This window comes from Neofelis nebulosa, chromosome 3, assembly GCF_028018385.1.
Source record: "Neofelis nebulosa isolate mNeoNeb1 chromosome 3, mNeoNeb1.pri, whole genome shotgun sequence".
Taxonomy (NCBI): domain Eukaryota; kingdom Metazoa; phylum Chordata; class Mammalia; order Carnivora; family Felidae; genus Neofelis; species Neofelis nebulosa.
Window position 1 is genome coordinate 141,754,606 of NC_080784.1, and position 25,421 is coordinate 141,780,026.

General features: G+C 38.5%; 1 protein-coding gene across 3 annotated transcripts in view; it reads left to right on the forward strand.

The window, feature by feature from the left end:
* Positions 1-25,421, forward strand: part of ANTXR2 (ANTXR cell adhesion molecule 2) — a 151,293-nt gene that overhangs the window by 62,657 nt on the left and 63,215 nt on the right. For 2 of the 3 annotated variants that reach the window (XM_058722148.1, XM_058722147.1), the window contains exon 12: positions 11,642-11,737. The exons of the other annotated variant lie outside the window; for it this stretch is intronic. In XM_058722148.1, the coding sequence (XP_058578131.1) occupies positions 11,642-11,737 (96 nt within the window). The remainder of the gene's footprint in view (positions 1-11,641; positions 11,738-25,421) is intronic. 3 annotated transcript variants of the gene reach the window in all.

Sequence of the window (25,421 nt, forward strand, 5' to 3'; positions counted from 1 at the left end):
CAAGTCATGTACTTTTAAGGGAGTCTTCTAGGTCTTTCCGGTGCTGAGGAGAGCACATTGTGACTCAAGGTAGTTTAAGAGTAAGGTCATTTTAGAAAGAATGACATTGGTTGTGTCAGAGATGGAGAGAGTGAAGGTGCAAGTTGTAATATTAAGTAAGGGATCAAAGTAATTTTTGTTGCAAACGTGAGATATGAATAAAGACTTGAGGAAGGTGTGAACGTGAACCCTGAAGACCACCCAAGGGAAGAGTGTTTTATGCAGCAGGAGCAGCTAGAACAAAGCCTAAAGGGTCATTCTGTCTTACAAGTTTAAAGCAAAGCAAGGTGGCCAGTGGGCTGGAATGGAGGTATCCTGGGAGAGCAGGAGTCTCAAGAAGAGTAGGAGAGAATAGGGGGGCGGGGGGGGGGGGAAGGGGACTGATTGTATAGGGTTTTGTAAGTCATATTAAGGACGTGAGTTTTTCTTCTGAGTGAATTGGGGAGCCATTGTAAGGTGACATGATATGACTTAATACTTTGAAAGGATCATTCCGGCTACTGTGTATAAATAGATTTTGCAGAGAGGGGCAAATGTGGAAATACAGAGACTAATTCCTTGCTGAATTCAGTAATCTAGGAGAGGGGAGAATGGCTCCACTAAATGTGAGATGGTGAGAAGTGATTGGATTTGAATACATCTGTGTAAAGGTGGAACCTATGGGATGCCTAGACAGAGTAGATGTGGGTGTGAGAGAAGGACATTCACAGTAATTCTTTATTTTTTATTAAAAAATTTTTTTTTAATGTTTATTTATTTTTGAGAGAGACAGAGACAGAGCTTGAGTGGGGGAGGGTCAGAGAGAGAGGGAGACACAGAATCGGAAGCAGGCTCCAGGCTCCGAGCTGTCAGCACAGAACCCGATGCGGGGCTCGAACCCACGGACGGTGAGATCATGACCTGAGCCAAAGTCGGATGCCCAACCTACTGAGCCACCCAAGCACCCCCACAATAATTCTAAGTGTTTTCACATGAGGGACTAGAAGAACGTGTTGTCATCAGGTAGAGCAGTGTTTGGAAGAAGATGAGGACTTCTTTTGTTTTGGAAATGTTGAGTGAAAGATGTCTATACAGCCATTTCAGTGGAAATATCATAAAGCAGTCGAATATACAAGTCGGGAATTCCAGAGAGAGGTCTGGGTTGAAAGTACACATTTGGGCACTGTATAGAGTGAAGTAGTCAATGAAATTACACATGATTTTTACTGAAAAAAGAAAAAGAAAGTGACTTTCAAGAGGTTAGAGCAAGAAGAGAAGGAGCACCAGAGAAAAGTTTTGCTTTGTTTTAATTTGGAGAATAGTTGACAGACAGTATTGTATTAGTTTCTGGCTGATTTGATATTTACGTACATTTCAAAATGGTGACCGCCATAAGTGTAGTTACCATCTGTCACTATACAGAGTTGTTACCATATTACTGACTGTGTTCCCTGTGCTGTACGTTATATCCCCGTGTTTCATGTGTTTTATAACTGGAAGATGGTACTTCTTAATCCCCTTCACCAGTTTCATCCATACCCCCAAATCCCTCCCCTTTGGCAACCACCAGTTTGTTTTTGAGAAAGGTTTTGTATTCATGGAGGAATCAGGATAAACTGGGTCCTGAAAGGAAAGCAGGACCTAGGCAAGAAGAAAGGAGGGAAAAGCAGATTACAGATGAAGAGAAAAATGAAATTGAGGGTGGATGTATTTGATTGGAATGAAGATGGGAGGGAAACTTGAAAATAGAAAATTTAGACCAGATTATCAGTAGCCTCAAAGAAGAAAACAACCAGGTGGAGTTTAGAGTTCATCCCATAGGTCTGTGGTTCCTAAACCCCAGTGCACAGAAGTCAGTGCTGAAATGAAAAAAGAAAAGAAGATGGATTATATTTTTCATAATGCTAGATTTATTCAACTTGAAAGAATTCTTTTATTCTGAAATTGTTCTTTCTGCCACTTTAATTTTGCAATATCCTTTAACTGAAGAAAGGATAACTGTAATAATTTGTTGGATCAGCCCTTCGTTCGTTTTTTATTCTCTCCTTCCCTCTCTCTTCCCTCCTGGCTCTCCTTTCTTCCTTGGAATGGGAGAAATATGTAGCAATAAAGAAAAACTGCACTCAACAACATTAAACAGGTAAGGAAGACCTTATTCAAGGTTATTACAAGGGTGCCTGGCTGGAGCATGTGACTCTTGATCTTGGGGTTGTGGGTTCAAGCTCCACATTGGGTATAGAGATTACTTAAAAAATAAAATCTTGGGGTGCCTGGGTGGCTCAGTCGGTTAAGCGTCCGACTTTGGCTCAGGTCATGATCTCACGGTTCGTGAGTTCGAGCCCCGCATTGGGCTCTGTGCTGACAGCTCAGAGCCTGGAGCCTGCTTCAGATTCTGTGTCTCCCTCTCTCTCTGGCCCTTCCCCTCTTGAGCTCTGTCTCTCTCTCTCTCTCTCTCTCAAAAATAAGTAAACATTAAAAAAATAAAATAAAATAAAATAAAATAAAATAAAATAAAATCTTAAAAAAAAAAGACTATTGCAATAGGGGAGAGATTGAACTCAACAGAGGTGGGACAAGGGAGGGGAAAGAATTGCAGGCCACCTGTATATGCTAACTGGTTTTACCCAAAATAGAAATAAACTTTCTCTTATTTTACTGACAGGGGGTAGTGTTAAAATTTGGAGCTAGGCACCCATGAAGTTAGGCTACTGCCCTTCCACAGAGGCTGGGAGATAGGGTTACCATCTTGTTTGGTGAATACATTTCAAAGGGGTAGCTCTCAGGTTGAGAGAGACCTTCCCCCTTGGATCTGTAAAACTGGAAAGAGACTTAAATATATTTCAAAGAGGGAGAGAAAGATTTTGCAATTAGAAGTTTTCTTTTTTTCTTTTTTTTTTTTAAGCTATGAGCACAGTGCCAGACCATTCAATATTTATTCAATCAAGAATGCTAATTCAGCTGTATATAAACTAATAGGAGGAGACAGATATGCAAACGTATCAGGGCAATGGTATTATACAACAGATAACACTGTTATCTGTGTGAAGTAGGTATTATTTTTTTTTCAATATATGAAATTTATTGTCACATTGGTTTCCATACAACACCCAGTGCTCATCCCAAAAGGTGCCCTCCTCTATACCCATCACCCACCCTTCCCCCCCCACCCTTGCAATTAGAAGTTTTCTAAAGTAGATTCTCTCAAAAAAAGGGAGGTCATGGACCTATTGCCAAGAGGAAACTTATCTGAAGTTTAATCAAGATGAGGAAAAATGTAAGCCTTTGTTGGTCAATAGAATTAGTGAAGTGAATGAGAGAAGGAACAGTTCAAGAAATGGGAAAACCAGGACACTTACTATATAAAGGAGCCGAAGGAAGATGGAACTCCAATATGAAAAGAAGGCAGCATTAAGTGCTTCAGAGAGGTGAAAGAGGAAAGGTCAGAGGGGTCACAGTTACCTTGATGCTTCAGTCTAGGTTGATGATGTATAGTTTTCTGTGGGAATTTTATTATTCCAGTAATTATTATAGGATAATAAATACAATAATTTTCATTATTGTATTGCTAATAATCATAGCATAATTCATTTTTCCTATTAGAATAGTCATTGTTTTGTACTCAAATACCTCTAGTGTGTGGTAGTGATATTATATAACATTTGTAGATGTGAAAACTGAGACCATTGCCATGAGATGCTCCTGCTGATGTGTGCATTAAATCTCTTTTCAAAACAGACTAGGATAGTGGGTAAGATGATGATAAACACTCGGGTGTTGCATTAAGTGGTATTCAGTCTGTCAGGCATTTTCAGATATGATGAGATGCAGTTAGTAGTATTACTCATTCGAGGATGATGCTTTTGGCTTTCACAGATATTTGAAAGCCAATGAAAATAAAACACCATTGCTTTGGCAATCGATTAATCCTCATAGAAATCCCACAAATAAAGCAGCCCTTCTGTGTGCTCCCAGGGCATCCAGGCTCAGTTCTGTTAAGGCACTACGTCACTGAACTGTAATTTCCTGTTTACTTCTGGGCTTTTCTTACTTGTTTCGAGATATTGACAGCAGGGCCTGTCTCACTCCCTGCCTTCCTCCCAGTGCCTGGTCCTTACACAGGGCTTGTGTTCCAAAATTATTTGTTAAATGAATGGATGTAGATCTAGTTTACAAGTGGGAAAATGAAGCTTCGATGTATGAGATTTAAGATTAGGGCCCAAGGAGGGCTTGTATTTAGACAGTCATCTCTCTTTATCTATGTCAGAAGATCTCCTAAATGTGTCTCTGCATAAAAAAAACAGTGAAAGGTATCTTTCTTCCCCCTTTGAACCACTGTTCTGACTCTTGACATAACAGTATCAAAAATGTTTCTTGAGTACACAATGCCAGACACTGTGCTAGCACTATACATGTGCTAAGCACTTTATGACTTCATTTAATACTTAAAACTTAAGAGGAGGCTCTTACTGTTACCTTAATCTTACAGATGAGGAACAGAGAGCCACCTCTTATCTCTCCTACACATATATGCAAACACATCAGAAGGTGCTTCTTCTATTCGGTAGACCCAACCCTCAGCAGGGGGTATGGCTTGATGAGAAAGAACATCAGTTGATTTTAGCTCTCACTGCCCCTGAGAGGGGGGACATGGAGCCTGGAGGCTCTAAAGGTTAAATTATCTGCTCATATCAAGTAGGTGGCAGAATCAACAATTGAATCCAAGTCTGTCTCCGCCTACCCTGGCCTGACCACTTGTGCAATCTGCCATTTGTAACTAGGTCCTAATTTGATTTATATAAAACAGGGGTTGGCAACTTTTTTTTTTTTCCTGTAAAAGGTCAGATAGTAAATATTTCAGGGTTTCAGGGCTACACAATTTCCATCACAGCTACTCAGCTCTGCCATTCTAGCACAAAGGCATCTGTAAATACTATGTAAACAAATCCATGTGGCTGGTTCAACAAAGCTAAGTACACTGAAATTTGAATTTTATGTAACATATTCTTTTATTATTATTATTATTATTATTTGAAAGGGAAATGGGAGAGGGGCAGAGGGAGAGACACAGAGAGAGAATTCCAAGCAGGCGCCATACTAAGCGTGGAGCTCGATGGAGGGCTTGATCCCACAACCTGGGATCATGACCTGAGCTGAAATCAAGAATTGGACAATCAACTGGCTGAGCCACCCAGGTGCCCCATAACATTTTTGTTTTTGTTTTTGTTTTAATTTCTTTTGGCTATGTAGTAAGATAAAAGAAAAAAATCTTAACTTGCCAGGGGTCTTATGAAACACATGAGCTGATTTGGCCTTTGGGACATAGTTTGCTAATTCCTGATATCAAATATTCCAAAAGAATCCAGAACATGAAATCATCACCCATTCTGTTACTGATTTTTCTTCCCTGAACTCTAAATACATAGAAACAAAAATTGTGGAGACCCATTTCCCCTTCTCTGAGTCTCTCTTTGTTTTTTGTGGTTTTTTGTTTGTTTGTTTGTTTGTTTGTTTTTTTAATGTGGTTGCTGTGATTAATTATTTTCTAGGTAGCTTACAACACTTTTGAAATTTTTGAGTGATTCCTTTCTCATAGTTATTTTGCAAGTACGGTACTGACTGATTTGTTTAAAAAAATTTTTTTATGCTTATTTTTTTTTTGAGACAGACAGAGACAGAGACAGAGACAGAGTATGAATAGGGGGAGGGGCAGACAGAGAGGGAGACACAGAATCCAAAGCAGCCTCCAGGCTCTGAGTTGTCAGTACAGAGCCTGATGCGGGACCCGAACTCATGAGCAGTGAGATCATGACCTGAGCCGAAGTCAGACGCTTAACTGACTGAGCCACCCAGGCGCCTGTGACTGATTTGTTTTTATACTTCTATGATTCTCTCAGCCAGAATTTCACTTACATTAGGCAGAGTGAAGTTTTGATTGGAAAACTTAACTTTTAATGGAGAAAAGGAAATCAGATGCAGATGAAATTCAAAAACTTAGTGTGTCCAGGATGACTACAAAATATGTTCTTTCTACCCCACTGTCGAGCTCAAGGCTCTGGTATGTCCTCAGTTAACCCTTAAAAGAGTTTTGGCTTCAGAGCTATAACCATCATCTGGGTAGTAAGTCTCAAACTGGACTCCTCAGCTAACTTGCACAACCTACTCTTCACAGACATGTGAGAATGCCATTTTTTCAAAACTATGGTTAGAAAGATTCAGTCCAACAGATGGCCAAAAGAAAGGGTATCCAATAAATGGACATTAATCCAACAGATGGCCAAGTCTCTCTGTATTAAAAAGAACTACGACTTTTGAGAACTTTGTGTTTCATACCCTCTCTTCAGCTTCTTCAGGTGCTACTAAATCCCCTCTACCTATGTTCCGCCCAAAGTTCTCTTGTCCTTGCAAGAAGCCAGTATTTCTACCATACTTTCTCCCTGCGCTTTCTTACTTCCTCAAAGTGGTCCTCTTAGAACTATAGACCGGGTTAGTCTCTACTTTTACTTGTCTCTATCGTAGTTGCCTTCCTTGCTCAACCCTTGCTCAAGGTTTGTCTCTCCAACTAACCTGTGGGCTTCATGAAGACTTGTGCAACTTGGTAACTTTGGCACCTACTTATTTAAAAAGTGGCTTGTAGTTTCTGCCTGTGACACAGATCTATGTGTCATCATGGCTAGTTTCATTTGTCTCCTAAGTCTGCAGTTTTCATCTTGCTGTCTGCTCTTAGGACTGAAGTCTATGTGTTTGACCTTTCCTTAATTTGTTTATAAAGCTATGTGAACAATGAAATTATTTCCCTTTCAAGATGAAGTCTTTCATGCTCTGATAATGGCTCTGGAAAATGAAAACAACAGAACTGGGAGAGCCTGAATTTGTATCCAGTTAACTGAGCTAATTTCTGGGACTGGGGCATCCAGGGTCTGTGTCATATACTTATGGCACTGATGGCAAGGTTGGGCTATATTATATTCTTTGCTTCCTTTGACCTGCTTTCCATCATGCTCAGATTAAATATGATAAAGATTAGGTCTGTAGGTCTTTAGAAAGTGTGTATTTTCGGGGTATGTGGGTGACTCAGTCGGTTAAGTGTCCGACTTCGGCTCAGGTCATGATCTCACTGTGAGTGAGTTTGAGCCGCGAGTCAGGCTCTGTGCTGACAGCTCAGAGCCTGGAGCCTGCTTCAGATTCTTTGTCTCCCTCTCTCTCTGCTCCTCTCCCACTCATGCTCTATCTCTCTTTGTCTCTCAAAAATAAATAAATGTTAAAAAAAAGAAAAAGAAAAAGAAAGTGTGTATTTTCTTTTTAATTTTATTGAAGGTGAATCTTTGGAGTCCGTTGACATAATATTGTCATAATAAATATATATTTGCGTGTGGATGTGCATAGTGTCTTATTAATGTTCCTAATAGAGTTATTTTTTTGGAGGAAAAATTAAGAATTTTAACTGCCTATCATGGTGAGCCCATCTACTGTATATTCTGTCAGTATGATTTTCTGAATTTCCTGCTAATGACACTTTCATAGAAAGAAAAAAAAGACACCAATAAAATTTTAGCAGATTCGTATCTTCTGGTTGCATGTTCTTATTTCTGAACACAGAGTTTGAATTCTAAGAAAAGAGGAAACCAAATGTTCATAGAACCTTTTTGAAAACTGTATAGCACAGACAAATGGTGAGCCATTTCCATGAGTGCTGTGACTAGATCCTAATGTGGGAAAAGACTGGTAGGGAATGCTGTATTCATTCTGTACATAAACAGTCAGATGGGGAGTATCTTATATAAGACCTTATATTTGAAGGTAGAATCATGAATTTATGCATTTGAAAGCATTTCTCCCATAGGATATCACATTTTTCTATGTGTTTCTTTGACATTCTTTTCCTGTCATATTCCTGTTTGCCTAGATTTTAGAGCTTAGCGTAATCAAGGCTGTGGAGAGTCACATGATTTGTTCATGAATGTTTAGAAGTCTGTGTAGAAAGATGTACTTTGAGTATTTCTTAGGTAGCCTGATGTGTGTTCTGAATTGTTTTCTTTGACTTTAGGAACAGAGAACTTAGATATTTGCCTGGAAAATTTCTGAAAAGTATTTATATTCTCTCTCTCTTTGTCACACATATGTGCACACACACACACACACACACACACACACACACTCACACACAGGAATTTCTATGTGCAAGACAGTGAGTGATTTAGATATTTCAGATATATTAATAACTAGATTTGAGGTTATATTTTCATTCTCCCAGACTCCACATCAAGAAATTGCTACATGAGTCCATGTCTTTTTATTTCTCATATTTTAGGTTAATTCTTTATGGTAAATATCATGTAGTTGCATCTTCTAGAGCCTTAAGAATGGTCATATAGTGAATGATAGAACTCGGTGAAGATAGTGTGTGCCTGTGTGAAGTTTCGAAAGTTATTTTTGTTGTCTTCTGTGAGAAAAGTTAAATAAAATGATCAAAGGTTCTAAGTGATACCTTGGTGGTGCCAGTTTGGGTTCATTTGCAACCTAATAGCAGCTACAGAAATTTACCTCCTATGGTTGTTCCCTCTTCCTTTCAGATGCAAAATCAGAAATCAAAGGATAGCTTTAATTGTTCATGTGTAGTTGAATCTTAATCTTCTGAAAGTTTCTGAAAGTAATGAATGTTTTATGGTTTATGCTGCTCTGAGAATTAATTATTTGAAAAGTAGATTTATTAAAACTGAAAGGCTGCTAGTAATCGGTATCTATAAAAATTGATCTGTTTTGGGATAGCTTCCAAGCCACTATATGCTCATCGTTTTTCCTTTTTCTTCCTTTGTGATAATAACTGGTGGTACAGGGAAATGATACGCATGTCAAGATTTTTCTGATTAGCTGCACCAAGTGTATTTGGCTAGCACTTCTTGCCACTTGTTTTGAAAACTACCTTCTCTTCTCTTCTCAGTTATTTACATGTAACTGTCTACATAGTGATTATTATCTCTTTTTGTGTGTATGGCATTATGTTTTGCACTTTAAATCCCACTATAAAATGTTCTGACTGAATACTACCACCGTTGTCACTGAAACATCAGAAAGTCTCTCAGCTTTGATCGATCCCATCATTTCTCAGTGTGGATTCTAGGGAATCCTAAATTTAAATATTTAGATGTTTCAAATGTTATGAGAAAAATAATGGTTCTGTGCTGATGTAAGTTGAACTTCTTTACTGCAGAACCATTCAGATACTTAAAAGTATGTTAACATGCAGAATGATTTCCTACAAGAGAGAGATAATAGTAATGGCTTTTTTCACAAAGAGTTTCATGCTTTGGGAACAACTGGCTTTCTTGTTTTGTAGATTAGAAAACCGTCCCTGAGAAATTAAACAACTTGCTTAAAATTAAAAGTCTAGACTAATACTTTTAATGCAGTGCCATTCCAAGACGGATACTACTGAGTCCCCCCACACCTTGCCACCCCTCTCGCTGTCAGCTCTTGTCATACAAGTAGCTCACTCTGACCTCTGGGCTTGTTGTACTTCTTATTTGTTTTGAATGACAGGACATGTGTTTCTGAAAAACTGCCCATGAAGTTCCAAATTTCCACCTGGAGAGTGTATTGATTTATTTACATTTTTTTCCTTCCCTGCATTCTTTCCAAGAAAGAAAGAAAGAAAGAAAGAAAGAAAGAAAGAAAGAAAGAAAAGAAGGAAGGAAGGAAGGAAGGAAGGAAGGAAGGAAGGAAGGAAGGAAGGGAAAGACACACATACCAAAAAACAAAACATTATTACTGGGGGTACCAGAGTAGGATTTTAGAGACACGCTTTGTCCCGTTGGGAACTTTATCCCCACACTAAAAATTCAGTAAATACGAGTCTTCGCATCAGTGGCTTTTGCAGCCTAGTTTTTTAGAGTTCATTTTCTTAATGCCAAGCTCATAATTTTAAATGCCAAGCAAGGAATGTACATGGGTAAGTAGGTTGGATGTAACCCCATGGCTTTCTAGAGCTCCTAACGAATAGTGGCAGAAAAGAGAAATTAAAGAAATCAGTTTATCAAAAGTAAACAAACAGGGGCGCCTAGGTGGCTCAGTCAGTTAGGCATATGGCTTTGGCTCAGGTCATGATCTTGCAGTCTGGTCCGTGAGTTCGAGCCCCTCGTGGGGCTCTGTGCTGACAGCTCAGAGCCTGGAGCCTGGAGCCTGCTTAGGATTTTGTGTCTCCCTCTCTCTCTGCCCCTCCTCCACTCACACTCTGTCTCTCTATCTCAAAGGTAAGTAAACATTAAAAAAAAAAAAAAGGAGGGGAGCGCCTGGGTGACTCAGTGGGTCAAGTGTCCCACTTCACCTCAGGTCATGATCTCATGATCTGTGAGTTCAATCCCTGCATCGGGCTTTTGTGCTGACAGCTCAGAGCCTGGAGCCTGCTTCTGATTCTGTGTCTCCCTCTCTTTTTGCCCCTCCCAAGCTCACACTCTGTCTCTCTCCCCCTCTCAAAAATAAATAAACATTTAAAAAAAAACTAAAAAAAATTTTTAAATAAATAAATTATGATAAATGTTAAAGATTGAAGTACAGAGAACTATGAATTGTGTAATAAAGAGAGATGTTTTCTATCTTTTCTTTTTTTTAGAAAATTTTTATTAGTTGATGGAACACTTTTTGTTTGTTTTTCAGATTTTTATTTAAGTTCTAGTTAGTTAACATATAATGTAATATTAGTTTCAGGAGTAGAATTTAATGTTTCATCACTTACGTACAATACCCAGTGTTCATCATAACAAGTGCCCTCCTTAATACCCACCCATCTAGCCCATCTCCCACCCACCTCCCCTCCATCAACCCTCAGGTTATTCTCTATCCTTAAGAGTCTCTTATGGTTTATTTCAAGGAGGGGCATTTTCTAGCCACAGGGTGCAAGACAGGCTTCCTGGGGAAGTGACTTAAGCTGAGCACTGTAGGATGAGTAGGTGGTGGTTACAGGAAGGGGATTGGAGGCAGAGGTAAGAGCAGGTTCCGTAGGGCTGGAGGATCTTGGCATTAGGAAGCGAGCAGACACCAGTGTGGTTCTTGAGTGGTTAGTGCTTGAGCTGTGGTGAGAAATCTTCTGATATGTGAGTGCAGAGGTTGCTTTCTTGCACTGATGCGTACGAACCGTTTGCCAACAAGAACCATCGTTGTTGGTTTCTCATTTGCTTGGTGATTTTTGATATTCCTCTTGCCCTGGCATTTAAATACAGAATGCAAGTAGTTTTCTATCATCAAAAAGTCTGGGAAAATGCTGCATACATTCTGCCTAGAAGTAATCATGCTTGCAATCAAAATAATCCATTCCCAGAGACTATAAAGATAGAGACCCAGACTGTCCATTCATATAACCCGAGATCGTGATTTTTCCTGCATTCCTTTAAAAGTGTCTATAGCACTTTGGAAGGTTTCGTATTTATTATTGACTGTTTTAACATATATGAAATAGACTATAAAGGAATTTACCGAATTTAAAGGAAAATAATAGAACTCTGATTTGACATCATTATGCTTTTCGCATCGTTTTCTGGTGTTTCCTTAAAACACAAAAACAAAAACATGTATTTGGGATTTAACTCTGCGCTTTACTGACTACTTTGTTTTTGTCTTCTGCCTCTTCTAGTCTAATGGGATTGCAGCCATCATTGCTATTTTGGTGTTACTGCTACTACTGGGCATTGGTTTGATGTGGTGGTTTTGGCCCCTGTGCTGCAAAGTGGTGAGTAAGGAGGATTTTCAACTCTACTTGTTTGTAAAGCAGTGAGATGTCAAGGAAGGCCTGGACTGTGAATCAATGCCACTTGGTCAACAACAGCAAAGTTTCAGTTAGCAAATTGAATTTTAGGAGCTTTTATTACTGTAATAAGTTCTAGAAAACATGCATGCCAATAAATGTTTCTTATAAAACTTCATCTAAAAAACATTTCAAAATGAAGCTTGGAGGGAGAAGGTGAGAGGGTGGGGGAAGAGGTAGTAGGGATAAAGGGCTTTCTACTCCAGTACAAAAGAATTTCCAGTAAGTTGAATGATACTTTCTGTTGGATTCCTGGGGAGAAGTTGCTAATCTGTCAGGTTTTCTTGTCAGTTGCTTATTGAATCTTTCATTACCTCTTTGGAAAATCTATTTCAGGACCATCTCTGTTTGCCTCTCAAAAAACATTTTAGAAATAAATTGTGTGCAGATGTTAGGGTTGCACAGGCAGTTTTGAAGTTACAACGGTTTATTTGAGTTATTTTTCCTGTTTGAGTAACACCTTTGAAAGAATACAGGTTTATATTTGTTTTCTATCGCAACTTGAACAAATTGCTCTGCATTCCGTGGCTGAAAACAACACAAACTTATTATCTAACAGTGATTTAATCACATATCCAAGATGAGTCTCACTGGACTAAACGGGGCTAAAAGGGAATGGCAGAGTTACATTCTTGTCTTAATGCTCTGAAGGAGAATCTGTTCCCTTGCCTTTTCTGGCTTCTAGAGACCACACACGTCCCTTGTTTCGTGGACCCCTTCCTCCATCTTCAAAGCCAGCAACATTGCATCTCTCTGACTATTCTTCTGTAGTTGCATCTCCCTCGGGTCTCAGCCAGCTGAGAAAGGACCTCCAATGTTAGGAAACCATGTGAAGAAATTGGACCCAGCTGGATAATCCACGATAATCTACCCTCTCAGCATCCTTAACTTTATCATATCTGCCAAGTCCCTTTTGCTATGTAATGAAAATTATTCATAGTTCCAGGGACAGCTTTGGGGGGACCATAATTCTGCCTACCACAGGATGGAATGTTGAGTAATAAAGTTCAGCACATTTATGGGGCACCTGGGTGGCTCAGCCAGTTAAGCATCCGACTTTGGCTCAGGTCATGATCTCACGGGTTGTGAGTTCAAGCCCTGTGTCGGGCTCTGTGCTGACAGCTCAGAGCCTGGAGTCTCTTCAGATTCTGTGTCTTTCTCTCTCTCTCTCTGCCCCTCCCCCGCTCACACTCTGTCTCTCAAAAATAAATAAACATTAAAAAAAATTTTTAAGTTCAGCACATTTCACGCAACCCAATTTGGATTGTTCAAGTTTCATAGAAAAGATTATCCTGAAGAAGCACTCATTCAAAGCATACCTCCTACTTAGTTTGATAGTATTCTTTTTATTATCAGCATATTATGTAGAACTTTATATTCTGTAGATCACTGTGGTGTTGTACCTAATATTACTAGACTGCCTTTTTTCTCCCTCACCTTTGCTGACTAATTCCAAGTTCCTTATAACTTCAGGCACTACTTTGCATCACTCCTGCATTTATTATTAATTGTACTTCAGTCCGTTTTCATGAGTCAACTTTACAATCCTTTATCGCAGAGCAGTTGGCCCATATAAGAGGTATAGAATTAACTCAGACAATGGTAGAGACAAGAAGCATCCTGTCTCTTTGCTGAACTAATCAGTTTCCTGCCATAGCAGTTTATGCTCAGACAGTTTCCTGTTGTAATCTCGATCATCCTAGATATGGTATTTTCGGGTGGCTAACATTCTTGAGTCAAATTGAAAGCAGAAAGGTGCCCTAATATGATTTGTGCTCCTTGGTTTTTTAATTTAAATTTGGCCATGGTGGATGTCCTTTCCTTCCTTACTTTGCAGTTACATTTATTATTGATCAGAGGGCTCAAAAGCGTCAAAGTATATGATTTTTTAAAAAGACGTGCGAAAACTAAAATGGGCTTCTTTGGAGCATTGTTAGATGCTCCAAAAATGTGGGCAAAGTTTCAATGGAGGAGCATGAGTGTCCCAATAGCAACATTTGTAAAGCACACTAAGAACATAAGGAGGAGGGATTTACCAGAGTCACGGGATTGTTTCAGAGAAACCTGACTGGGCTGATGACCCCACACTGAGTTTTGAATAATGAATAAGATGTTTGCAGTTGAGAGAGATTTCGGATGAAGTGTGTGTGTGGAATTATACTGAGTTATTCTGGCATGCTTTGGGGAGCACTAGGCTGAGGCTTACCTAGTGTGCCAGTGAAAGGGAAGTGTGAAAGATGGTTTGGGATTTAGGTAGGAATCTCATTTAGGGAGGCTTCCTCTGTCTTTTAGGAAGTTTGAGCTCACCCCAGGGATGATGAGAAGCCACTGGAGAGATTTGTTCAGTATAATCCCCTGAAAGAAGCTTTGCTTGCTTTACAGCAGTGTCTACCCAGGTCTGGTCCTGGTGAGGATTAAGTCTGTATCCAGCTGAGTTTCCATCAACAATTGAAATGGAAAGCCAGTGACAGATGATGCACCTTGGATATGGCCAAAGCAAAGGAATGCTAACAAAGTGAAGATAGGAGTTAAGGTAGAAGCTAAGTGAGCTAGGGAAAAATGAAGAGGTGATGTGACGAAAGGGGCACAGGGACTTTAGCCTTGTGAAACAATCTTGAGAGTGTCAAAGGGTGTTGTGGTGCAATTGCAGGATATTTGTTTTACTTTGTTCCTTTTAGAGAATGTTTGTGCAATGCTGGACTTAGAATGTAGTTAGCTAAATAATTCTTAGCAGTTAAATTATTAAGGATCAATTTAACTTTGACTATCTATTGTTACCAGTAATATGACTTTCTAATGTGAAATGAGATGCATTTATTTCAGCTTGGTGTTGTACAAATTTTGTTTTGTTTGAGTGCTTTCAAAGTACTAGTGGCAGGGGCACCTGGGTGGCTCAGTTGGTTGAGCATCCGACTTCTGCTCAAGTCATGATCTCACGGTTTGTGAGTTTGAACCCTGAATCAGGCTGTTTGCTGTCAGCACAGAGACAGCTTCAGATCCTCTGTCCCCTCTATCCCTGACCCCACCCCACCCACTCTTGCATGCCTTCTCTCTTTCTCTCTCTCTCTCTGTCTCTCAAACATAAATAAACATTAAAAAAAATGAAGTACTAGTGGGAAACATTTAAATTTAATGTTTCTGGGGTGCCAGGGTATCTCAGTCGGTTAAGTGTCTGACTTCAGCTCAGGTCATGAATTCGCTTTGTGGGTTTGAGCCCCATGTTGGGCTGTGTGCTGATAGTTCAGATCCTGGTGCCTGCTTCAGATTCTGTGTCTCCCTCTCTGTACCTTCCCTGCTCATGCTCTGTCTCTCTTTCTCTACCTTTCTCTCTCAAAAATAAACATTTAAAAAATTAATCTTTCAGCTGAAACATGACTAAAGAGCTTAAAAATGTCTGTTCTCAGGCACATTTAGATTATGTCCATGATCCACTTCCTTGGGGATCACATGCTCAGGAGCTCTTATAAAGATAGAAAGCCTTGATATAAAGCTCTGAACAGAGTCCATAATATTTGTCACACATTCTCATTCAATCATTTTATATTTTATGTAAATATCTTATGAAGTGATTTGTTCATTGTTCAGAGATTAAAATTTCAAAATTTCACATTTACCTGATCAATAACTCAAAAATGACAGTGTTCCTTATACTTCAGACAGTGGTTCTCATTTTTTTTTTCCTGCCCCAAATAACCAGAAGGTCTCAGAGCAGTAGTGGTAAGATTTCCCATGGTGATGATTCTCCCTGAAGGGAAAGACAGGGCAGTTTCTCTAGGATTCAGTGCCATTTGGAGAAGCCTGTGGGGTTTGCTGAATAATGGTCTCTAAAGATATGCAGGTCTTAATTCCTGGAAATTGTGAATGTTATCTTATATGGCAAAAGAGACTTTGAAATGTGATTAGATTAAGGATCTTGAGCTAGGGAGGTTGTCCAGGAGGACCTACTGGTGGGCTCTAAATGCAGTCACAAGTGTTCTTGTAAGAGGGAGACAGAGGGAGATTAGCCTACTCAAGGGGAAATGGCAGTGTGACCATGGAAGCAGAGACTAGAGATGCAACACTGGTCAGGGAATGCTCACCGTCACCAGGAGCTCTGGGAGGCAAGCAACAGATAACAGTCCTGGAGCCTGTAGAAGGAACCAGCTCTACTAATACCTGATTTTAGCCTGATAAGACTCAGTTCAGACTCCTGACTTGCAGAACTGTAAGAAAATAAATTTTCTCTGGTCTTAAGCCATTGCAATTGTGGTAACTTGTTGCAGCCATGTTAAGAAACTAATACAGTTCTTAAATGATTCTGATATTCCTCAGGGTTGGGAATGACTGCCCAGGGCTATTGATTTTGGCAATTCTTATGTAACACGTCTTCGGAGCAGCTCGTTACAAAAACTGTTCATGGAGTACAAGAGGTTGTAAACTGGAAGACAATGAAATATTCTTTAAAATGTTAGCAGTGGTTCCAAGGCTATTCAGAAATCAATATGCATTTTTAAAAATTAGAATTACGTTTCTGTTTTGTTCTGAGTAACCATAAAATAAATGTGCATAATGTTTTATATACTGAGTAGAAGTTACTTACTGTTTCAGAGTGACAAGGAATTTTTGGGAAGAAACAGGTTTCTAATTTTCAGAGGTATTCAAGGCATATATGTCATTAGAACCATTTGACAACAGAGATCCATGGACAGTTCCCTCGGGGTGCTTGTTATTTGCTAGAAGAGGCCAGTATCATCCTATTCATATTCAGAAACTGAACCACTGAATTCCTTGAAAGCTAGAAAGTGACCATTTTACTCTGCAAGGAAAAGCAAAGAATTCAAACATTTAACTAAATATGTCTCTGAAACTATGACATATACTTCATTAGCTGTACCAAATTATCATGAGGAACAAGAAACACATCAAAATCATAACTATCCCCTCTAGAATATTTTATATTAAAATTTTAACCAACGGGTGCCTGGGTGGCTCAGTCGGTTGGGCATCCCACTTTGGCCTAGGTCATGATCTCTCTGGTCTCAGGTTCTAGCCCCGTGTCAGGCTCTATGCTGACAGCTCGGAGCCTGGAGCCTGTTTCAGATTCTGTGTCTCCCTCTTTCTCTTTCTGCTCCTCCCCCACTCACACTCTGTCTCTTTCTCTCTCTCAAAAATAAATAAACATTAAAAATAAATTCAAAATTTTAACCAAAATCCTCAAAAAGTTACCCAATGGTACATTTTTGGTGATACTTAAATGAAATTAAGATTAAATGATTATTTATGTAATCATTTGTTGAACATTTCTCTCACTTTATAGTATACTAATTTCATGAAGTCAAGTATTGTGTGTATTTTAATCATAGGCGTGTTACACATTATCTTCTTTGAACTATTTCAATTCTTAAAATTAAAACACTTGACATCTCTTTATCTGGAAGACGACTTCAAAATAGGGTAATCTGTTGCCAGTTTTAATCAAAATTCTGTCAACTATGGAGAAGCATTTTGCATGAGAGGATTTATGGTATACTCTTAGTTCTTTGTATGATTTTCACTGATTTTATTTAAAAGGTATTCTTTATGATGTATATACAATAGGAAAGGTGGCCTTTGCCATTTCTATACAACAAGAAGTAAGATACAAGTAAATAAAATTTTTTATTATTTTTAATTTTTTTTTAATTTTTAAAATGTATTTTTGAGAGAGAGAGAGCGAGCGAGCGAGAGTGTGAGAAGGGTAGGGGCGGAGAGAGAGGGAAACACAGAATCCTAAGCAGGCTCCAGGCTCTGAGCTGTCAGCACAGAACACAACACAGGGCTTGAACTCACAAACCACGAGATCATGACCTGAGCTGAAGTCAAATGCTTAACTGAATGAGCCACCCAGGCTCCCCAAGAATTTTTTATTATAATAAAACTCTGAAGTAGAAGCAATTTAACTTTAGTTGCTTCTATATATACCCCACAGGGGTTTCAAACCTGAGGATTGTGAACTTGGGTGGGGAAAAAACTCTTTCTTTTTACTTCCAACTGTAATTTATCATTTCCTTCATTTATAAATGTAGGCCGCTATTCACAAAAGTATTGTCACCAATAGTAATTACAGGTATCCTATATCACATACAATTCTTCAGATATTTTTGAAATATCTTTTATAAGTAACACAACTTCAAAATTAGGATAGTTCTCAGTTCTCATTATTTAATGAATTAATAAAGTAGCATATATTTCTATATCAAAAATTTGTGTGTGTGTGTTTACAGAATTGATAATTATATTTCAATATAATTGGATTCCTTAAACCTTTTTTTATTTTAATGTCACTTAATTATTCTGGGAAGAGATCCATCGGTTCACCAGATTGCCAAAAAAGGGCATAGAATAAAAAATGTTAAGGAAAAACCTGTGCAATAAAAAATCTGTCCACTCACAGACTACTTACTGGGCACCTAGGTGGCTCAGTCAGTTAAGCATTGAACTCTTGGTTTCAGCTCAGGCCATGATATCACAGTTCCTGAATTGGAACCCTGCATCGGGCTCTGTGCTGACAGCATGGAGCCTGCTTGTGATTTCTCTCTCCCTCCATCTCTGCCCTTCTCCGGCTTGCTCTCTCTCTCAAAAAATAAATAAATAAACATAAAAAATAATGAGACTACTTACAAATTTTAAATCTTTCAGTTCTGTTTAATGAGTGTTTTCAAGGATAAGAGAGAGAAAGAGGGAGAGAGAGAGAGAGAGAGAGATCATTTAAAATGTTGCAGAATAGGGGTACCTGGGTGGCTCAGTCGGTTAAGCGACTGACTTAGGCTCAGGTCATGATCTCATGGTTTGTGAGTTTGAGCCCGGTGTCAGGCTCTGTGCTGACAGCTCAGAGCCTGGAGCCTGCTTCTGATTCTGTGTCTCCCTCTTTTGCCCCTCCCCCACTCATGCTCTATCTCCCTCTGTCTCTCAAAAATGAATAAACGTTAAAAAATATTAAAAAAAATTAAAATAGGGGTGCCTGGGTGGCTCAGTTGGTTGAGCATCAGACATCAGCTCCGGTCATGATCTCATGGTTTGTGGGTTCGAGCCCTGCACCCAGCTCTGTGCTGACAGCTCCAAGCCTGGAGCCTGCTTTGAGTTCTGTGTCTCCCTCTCTCTCTGCCCCTCCCTGTCTTGTGCTCTCTCTCTGTCTCTCAAAAAACAAATAATAAAAAAAAAAAAATTAATTAAAATGTTGCAGAATAGTGTCCTCTGTGTGCCAGAGCTTTCCATGACAAATAGAAATCTGAAACAATCATAGTTGGAAAACTACCTAATAATAATCATAGTAAAAGAGTCTTCATGCAAAGCTGAAATTTTTAGGCACTATCATTAGTGAATTATAGAGTGTGTTGGGTTTGCAAACTATTCCGTAAGGGGAAAAGTTCTCATTTTGTGTGAAGTTATTTCTTACCATCTGTTTAAGAGTCTGTGTCCTGCTCATTGAGGATCCTCACATCCATCCTTTAGAGCTGCTTTTCTTTAGCAAAGACATCAGCTGCATCCTTCCTTAATCCTTAAATTAAAAATGAGGGCAGGAGAGGTTAAAAAAACTTATCATGTACTGAGTCATGAGTGGAATATCAGAAAATATGGGTGTTTTCATCATTGTTTAGCTTAGAAGTTCTGTTGAGTTTATGACAGATTTGTTTTACTGCCAGGATGGCAGAAATGACAGTCCTATAGTTGTATCATTGGAATATCCAGACACTCTGCAGAATTACAGATGTAAGGCTAATGAGGTGGCAAACAAAGGCTTTCTGGAGTGTTGTCAATTAGAGGGTGTTCTGCAGCTGCAAATAAATATCTGAATATGCTGGAAATGATAAATGTTCACTTTGCTCTAGTGTCCTTGGCCAAAGTTCTTCATCCTCAAGGGAAAATTGCAAGCTCATTTTTCCTTGGAGCATTTAAGACTTTACATAAAGATCTCATAAATCTTAATTTAAAAAACCATTTTAAAAAGTTATCTTTTTAAAGCCCAATTTGCTTATAAGTAAGTTGAGCTTTCATGATGAGGATATATCTGACTGCAGCTCCATGGAATCATTTTCTTAGCCAGCAACAGCTGTGCTGTTCTTTCTAAATAGTAATAATGCTTCTATATTGCACTTGTCTTTTATTGTTGAGGAGGGCTTTTGGTGCCTTTATTGAGTTACTTTGAGAATAGCCTGACTTTTTGGGGGGGAATGCACAATAAAATAGAAGTAATTTGAATTTTAATATGCCTTCCTTGCACCATTAATTAAAATGATTTATGTTTGGTTGCCTCCTCGAAATAGAGTGTGATGTTAGTACTTACAGCTTCCATGGTGATGTTTTCCAACAGAACATCATTTGCGAAAACAGGGTATCAAACTCTCCCTGGTATTAGTTTATTTGCTTTGACAGCAGCACCTTTACTTAACTCTTGGCAAAATACACTCTCACACTATTCTTCCCAATCCCATTTGGCACTTTAAGTTATATTTATTGTCCAGACCTCCCACCAGCTCTTTATTTGTTCAGAGTAGGAATCTTTGATCATTGATGAGTGTGTCAAGGAGAAGAGGAAAGGGAGGATGAGATAAATCAGACCGTATTTTGATCTGGATGATGAAAGGATCTAACTTGGTGAGATTCAGGGGAAAAAAAAGTCCCAAATACGAATGTAAGAGAACTTTGTGTTTATGTACTTCAGAGGAAAGGCACAACACTTGCTCTCTGATCTTATCAAAAAGAAAAGGAGAATGAAAGGAAGACCCCATATATTTCAAACAAACTTTTCTAAACACTGAGAGTGACTTCTCTATTGTTTGTGGGCTCTTAGTCGCTTAGATGACATTGCTGATAAATTGGGCATTTGTTTTTGTCACTGGCAAGAATCAGTCCTGAAACACGACTTGATCTACAGGCGTTGTACAGTATCTTATTCTTTTTTAATCCAAGGCAGTTCACTGTTGACAGTTCTTTTCACTCTTTTCTGAATATTGGAACATATGATTGCATCAAGCTGGCTGCAGGCTCCAGTGCTGACATTTTCTAGCGCAAAGAATGCCCACATCACTCGAACATTTGAAAAGTGTTAATGAGCGGATCAAAAGGACTGTTGCCTGAAGCAGCTAACTTTTTTTTTTTTTTTTAAGAAATCGGCTCTCCTCCAAACTGAAATCTTCATTCTAGCAGCTAAGTAGATGAGATGTAATCCTCCCTGATGATGATAATAACAAATGAAAAAAAAAATTGGAGGAGAATCAAACTCTACATATGGTTCATAAAGTGGTGAAAGTGTTTTCCAGAATCTTCAATACAGAACTAAAGGATGCTAAGTGGAAAAAATCCTGGCAACTAGGCAATATTATGCCTTTTAAAATCTGCAAATTCTCATAAAATATGGTGCATATGAATACATCCTTTTCTGAAATGGATGTGTTCTTGCACTATTTAGTACAAGAATGGGATTCTCATGACTGTTATTTTTAATGTATTTACATTGACAGTAAGGTTTCCTTTTCTCCTGCACTAGTGTTACTGAAATGTAGGGATATCAGTTGGACACAGATTTTTGCCATTTTGGCTTTTGAACCAAATGGCTTCAGATTATTTTCACCATCTATGGTTACTTATGAGAGCCTGTAATAGAGTGGAAGGAGGGAACATTTTGAAACATCACATAAAAGCCATTTTATTTCTTGTTCCAACATTTCTAGGTCAGTGATGTTGGGCATATTAATTAACAAGTTATGTCTCTATAAAGTGGGAATGATAACCTCTATCTTTCATAGTTACTATAAGGTTTAAATTAAACTCTCTCTCTCTCTCTCTCTCTCTCTCCCCCTACCTACCTGCCTACCTACCTTCTTATTCATCCACCCATCCATCCATCCATCCATCCATCCATCCATTCATGCATTCTAGCAATTAACAGATACTCAACACATCTTAGGTCTTTTTTCTTTTCACCCTTCCCCTTTGCAGTCCAAACCTTATTTTATTTTTAAAAAAAATTTTTTAACATTTTTTTTATTTTTGAGAGACAGAGTGTGAGCAGAGGAGGGGCAGAGGGGAGAGAGAGAGGGAGACACAGAATCTGAAGCAGGCTCCAGGCTCTGAGCTGTCAGCACAGAGCCCGATGCAGGGCTCAAACCACCATGGGATCATGACCTGACCCGAAGCTGGAACCTCATCCGACTGAGCCACCCAGGCACCCCATTCCAAACCTTATTTTAAATGGATGCCATGTGGCAGAGGAAGTTGAACTCAGAGTTTGGAGATAGATGGACCTGGGTCCTGGATTTGAGTCCTAATTCTGTTTTCTCTTTGTGCATCGCTAGACAAGTTATTGAAATTAGCATCTCCCTCTCCTTATATTTAAAATGTGGATAAGTATGGTAACTGCACAGGGCTACTATGACAATAAGAGAAATATAGAGTATGTGGCATATTGTAGCACCAGTAAAGGGTGGTTGCTGTTAATAGTCATAACAGCACAGAGATGAGCCTTAGCTCTGGTTCAGTTTCTGAAGGTGCTATTCGTTGTGGTGGTGGTTGTGTCCCTTAATTTACTAGATCAAAATTTGATGTAGACAGAGTTTTAAGGGGTGTATTTCCATTGTTAACAATGTAGAAAATATACTTGTTAGAATTTCAGAATCAATTGAAATTTATAAGTCATACATTTAGTCATAAATAAGATTACACATTATTGGAAAAACAAACCCTTATGTTCTTTTCTGGAACCAGGTGGATACAAATGCATGTTGATATATGGCCTACTTAATTATGGAAAGGCCTAGAAGCAAAGACCTGCTGGAAAAAATGTGATATGTATTTTTTAAGTGTTCTGTCAGAATTTTCATGTTGGAAATGACCTACAATTAATCAAATTTATTTCCCAGATGAAGAAAGTTAGGATGGTCTAACGTCTTCCCACTTGCCATTTAGTTAATTAGTTCTCTGATTTTATTGGTTGAAAGAGAAATTTGATGCTTCATTTTTTTTGAAACTAGCAGTGTTTTAGTTTCATGGGAACCTGTGTCTATTTGCTTATCATTTATATATTTTTTCTCAGTATTTTTCTTTAAATGTAGAGGTTGGCTACAAGCCTTTGTGAACATTCTCAGCTAGCTCCTTCAGGTTACTTACAATCATATTTTTAGTATCGCTATTCTCAGAGCACTTTCTGAGGAACTGGTGATACTTGTAAAGAAGGAGAAATGATTATTGCCCTTAAGAAGTCGACACTCTTATGGGGTAATTGAAAAATTCCCAAATAAACATATAAGTCCAAGCTAATGAAGCATGAATGATTCAACTGTGCAGAAACATTTATTTTTAGAAGTTTTCAAGATTTTAGATAAAGCAGTAGAAAGTTGGGGGAATGGTTCTGTGAAGGTTGGATGGGACTTAACATGGAAATGGGCATTTTATTTGGGGCAAGCAAAATAATCTTCACTTTTTCTGGAGTAGCGATGCACATAGGGATGTTTGTAGATAGGATGTGAGGGCATAACTGCATCATACTGATGCATTTGAACCATGAGAATAGAATTGCTCGTTCACATATATGTCCTGTACTGAAAAGAAGCTTTGGTTTTCCAGGTTGTGGCTTATAAAAAAATGCAAAGATGCCTCTTGTTAACCTGTTGTGAGTCTGTTGGCAGTGGTCATATGAAGAATTTATATTAAAACTCAATTTGCCCATATAAACACTAAAACTAGATGCTATGCAGGATAATGAATATGACAAGTATGATGTAAAAAAGGATGAGTCATGGAGGAAGATTTTTCAGTAATTTCCAGGAGGATATAATATAGAACCAGTTTGGGGATACTGTTTATGTCCTCAGAAATATGTATAAAAGTACAAGATGTATAGGTAATAAGCAGAGCAAATATGAAATCTTTATGAGGAAATGAAAAGGAGTTCAGATACAATGTACTCACACTTAGTGGAATGAAATATGTACCTTGGTCTTTTTCTAGTGAAAGAACTCTAGGGAGTACTTTAAGGTAATTTGCAAAGCTAAGAGTAGAAGCATCATTTGTAAGGATCATCCAGTACAATTCACTAATTCAATGATTTCAATTGTGGTCATTGGAACCATTGATCCATTTTGACCAGAGAAACACTTAGGCTACTGTTAGAAAAATATACCTAGTTACACAGGTTAGAATGATGGATGGGTCAGAGATAGAAAAACAAGATAAATGTCTACTTTAAGTAAGTAGAGCATGTGGACATTGATGCCAAAAAAGCTATGGCAATTATTGACTACCAATCAATGTTATCAGTGTGTCATTAGTTAAAATGCGTAGAATTGAAATAAAAACTGGTGAGGGTGCATCTGTTTTATGTGAGTACCATATATTTACTTATAATGGCTTGGTTACACTTAAAATGCTATTATCAGTTCTGGAAAGTACTGCTTGGAGGTATTGATCAAAAGAATATGTACTAAAGAAATGGACCAAGATGACTGAATAACTCAGAACCGTTGCATGAAAAATTGTTGTGATGTTTAGCTTCCAGATGAGTAGGCTCAGTAGATATATGGTTATTATCCTAGTATTCAAAAATAGGAACTGCCCTCTTCTGGAAGAAAGATTAGTTGTGTGTGTGTGTGTGTGTGTGTGTGTCCATCCGTGTGTGTGTGTCCACATCCTAGGATCTGGACTAAAGAGTGGAAACTACAGAGAGAGAGGCGCTTTGGCTTCTTTGGGGGGGGGGGTGAAACTTTCAAATGATGCAAATTATTTGCCAGTGGAATGAATTGCTTTGTGAGGTAGTGAATTTCTCTTTATTATAGGAATTCAAACATAGTTGGACTATAACTTGGTGAGAGGTTGTCAGAATCTTGAAGTTTTGGTTGAATGTGCATTGGAGAAGTTGAAAAATGTACTAGATATTTTTAAGGTCCAGAGAATTATGAGTTTATGATTTTAGGTGGAAATAGTGGGAATAGAACGCAAAGAATCCTTCCTTCTTCCCTTGTTCTTCCTCTCCTTCCTTCTTTTCTCTCTCTTTGTCCCTTCCTCCCTTCTTTTTTTTCTTCCTTTCCCATTTCCATCCTTTTCCTCTCCTCCTAACTTCCCTTTATTCCTTCCTTCCTTTCTTACAAAATAGAAAACCTATTTTGTGCCAATTTACTAAGTACTGGGAATGCACTGAGGAACAAAGCAGACATGAATTTCCAAATAGGCATTTATGCATATGAGGGGAATCTTACCTGCATTGGGAAATTGGGGAAAGTCTTGGGTGGGAAGGTGAGGGACACAGAGAGAGAGAGAAATATTTCAAAAAATCTGTTGGACATGGTAAATGATTTGGTGAAGTCATATAGAAATGAAGAAGAAACTATTGATTATGCAAAAATTTTGAGGCTGCAACTGGAAAAAGTAATTTACTTGAAAGAAACATGGAAGAAGAGTTGGATTTTCGAGTGTGAAATGTTAATAGATACAGTTTTTACTGGTTGCGTTTGGACATGCAGTTTGGATAATGATATGTGGCACTTTCTTTCTATAAATGCACCTGTAGCTTGATAACCTTCACTTTGTTTTAAATCTTATCCTCCACTGGCATTTATTTCTGGGCTAACTGTAAAAATTCACAACTTTTTATCCTTCA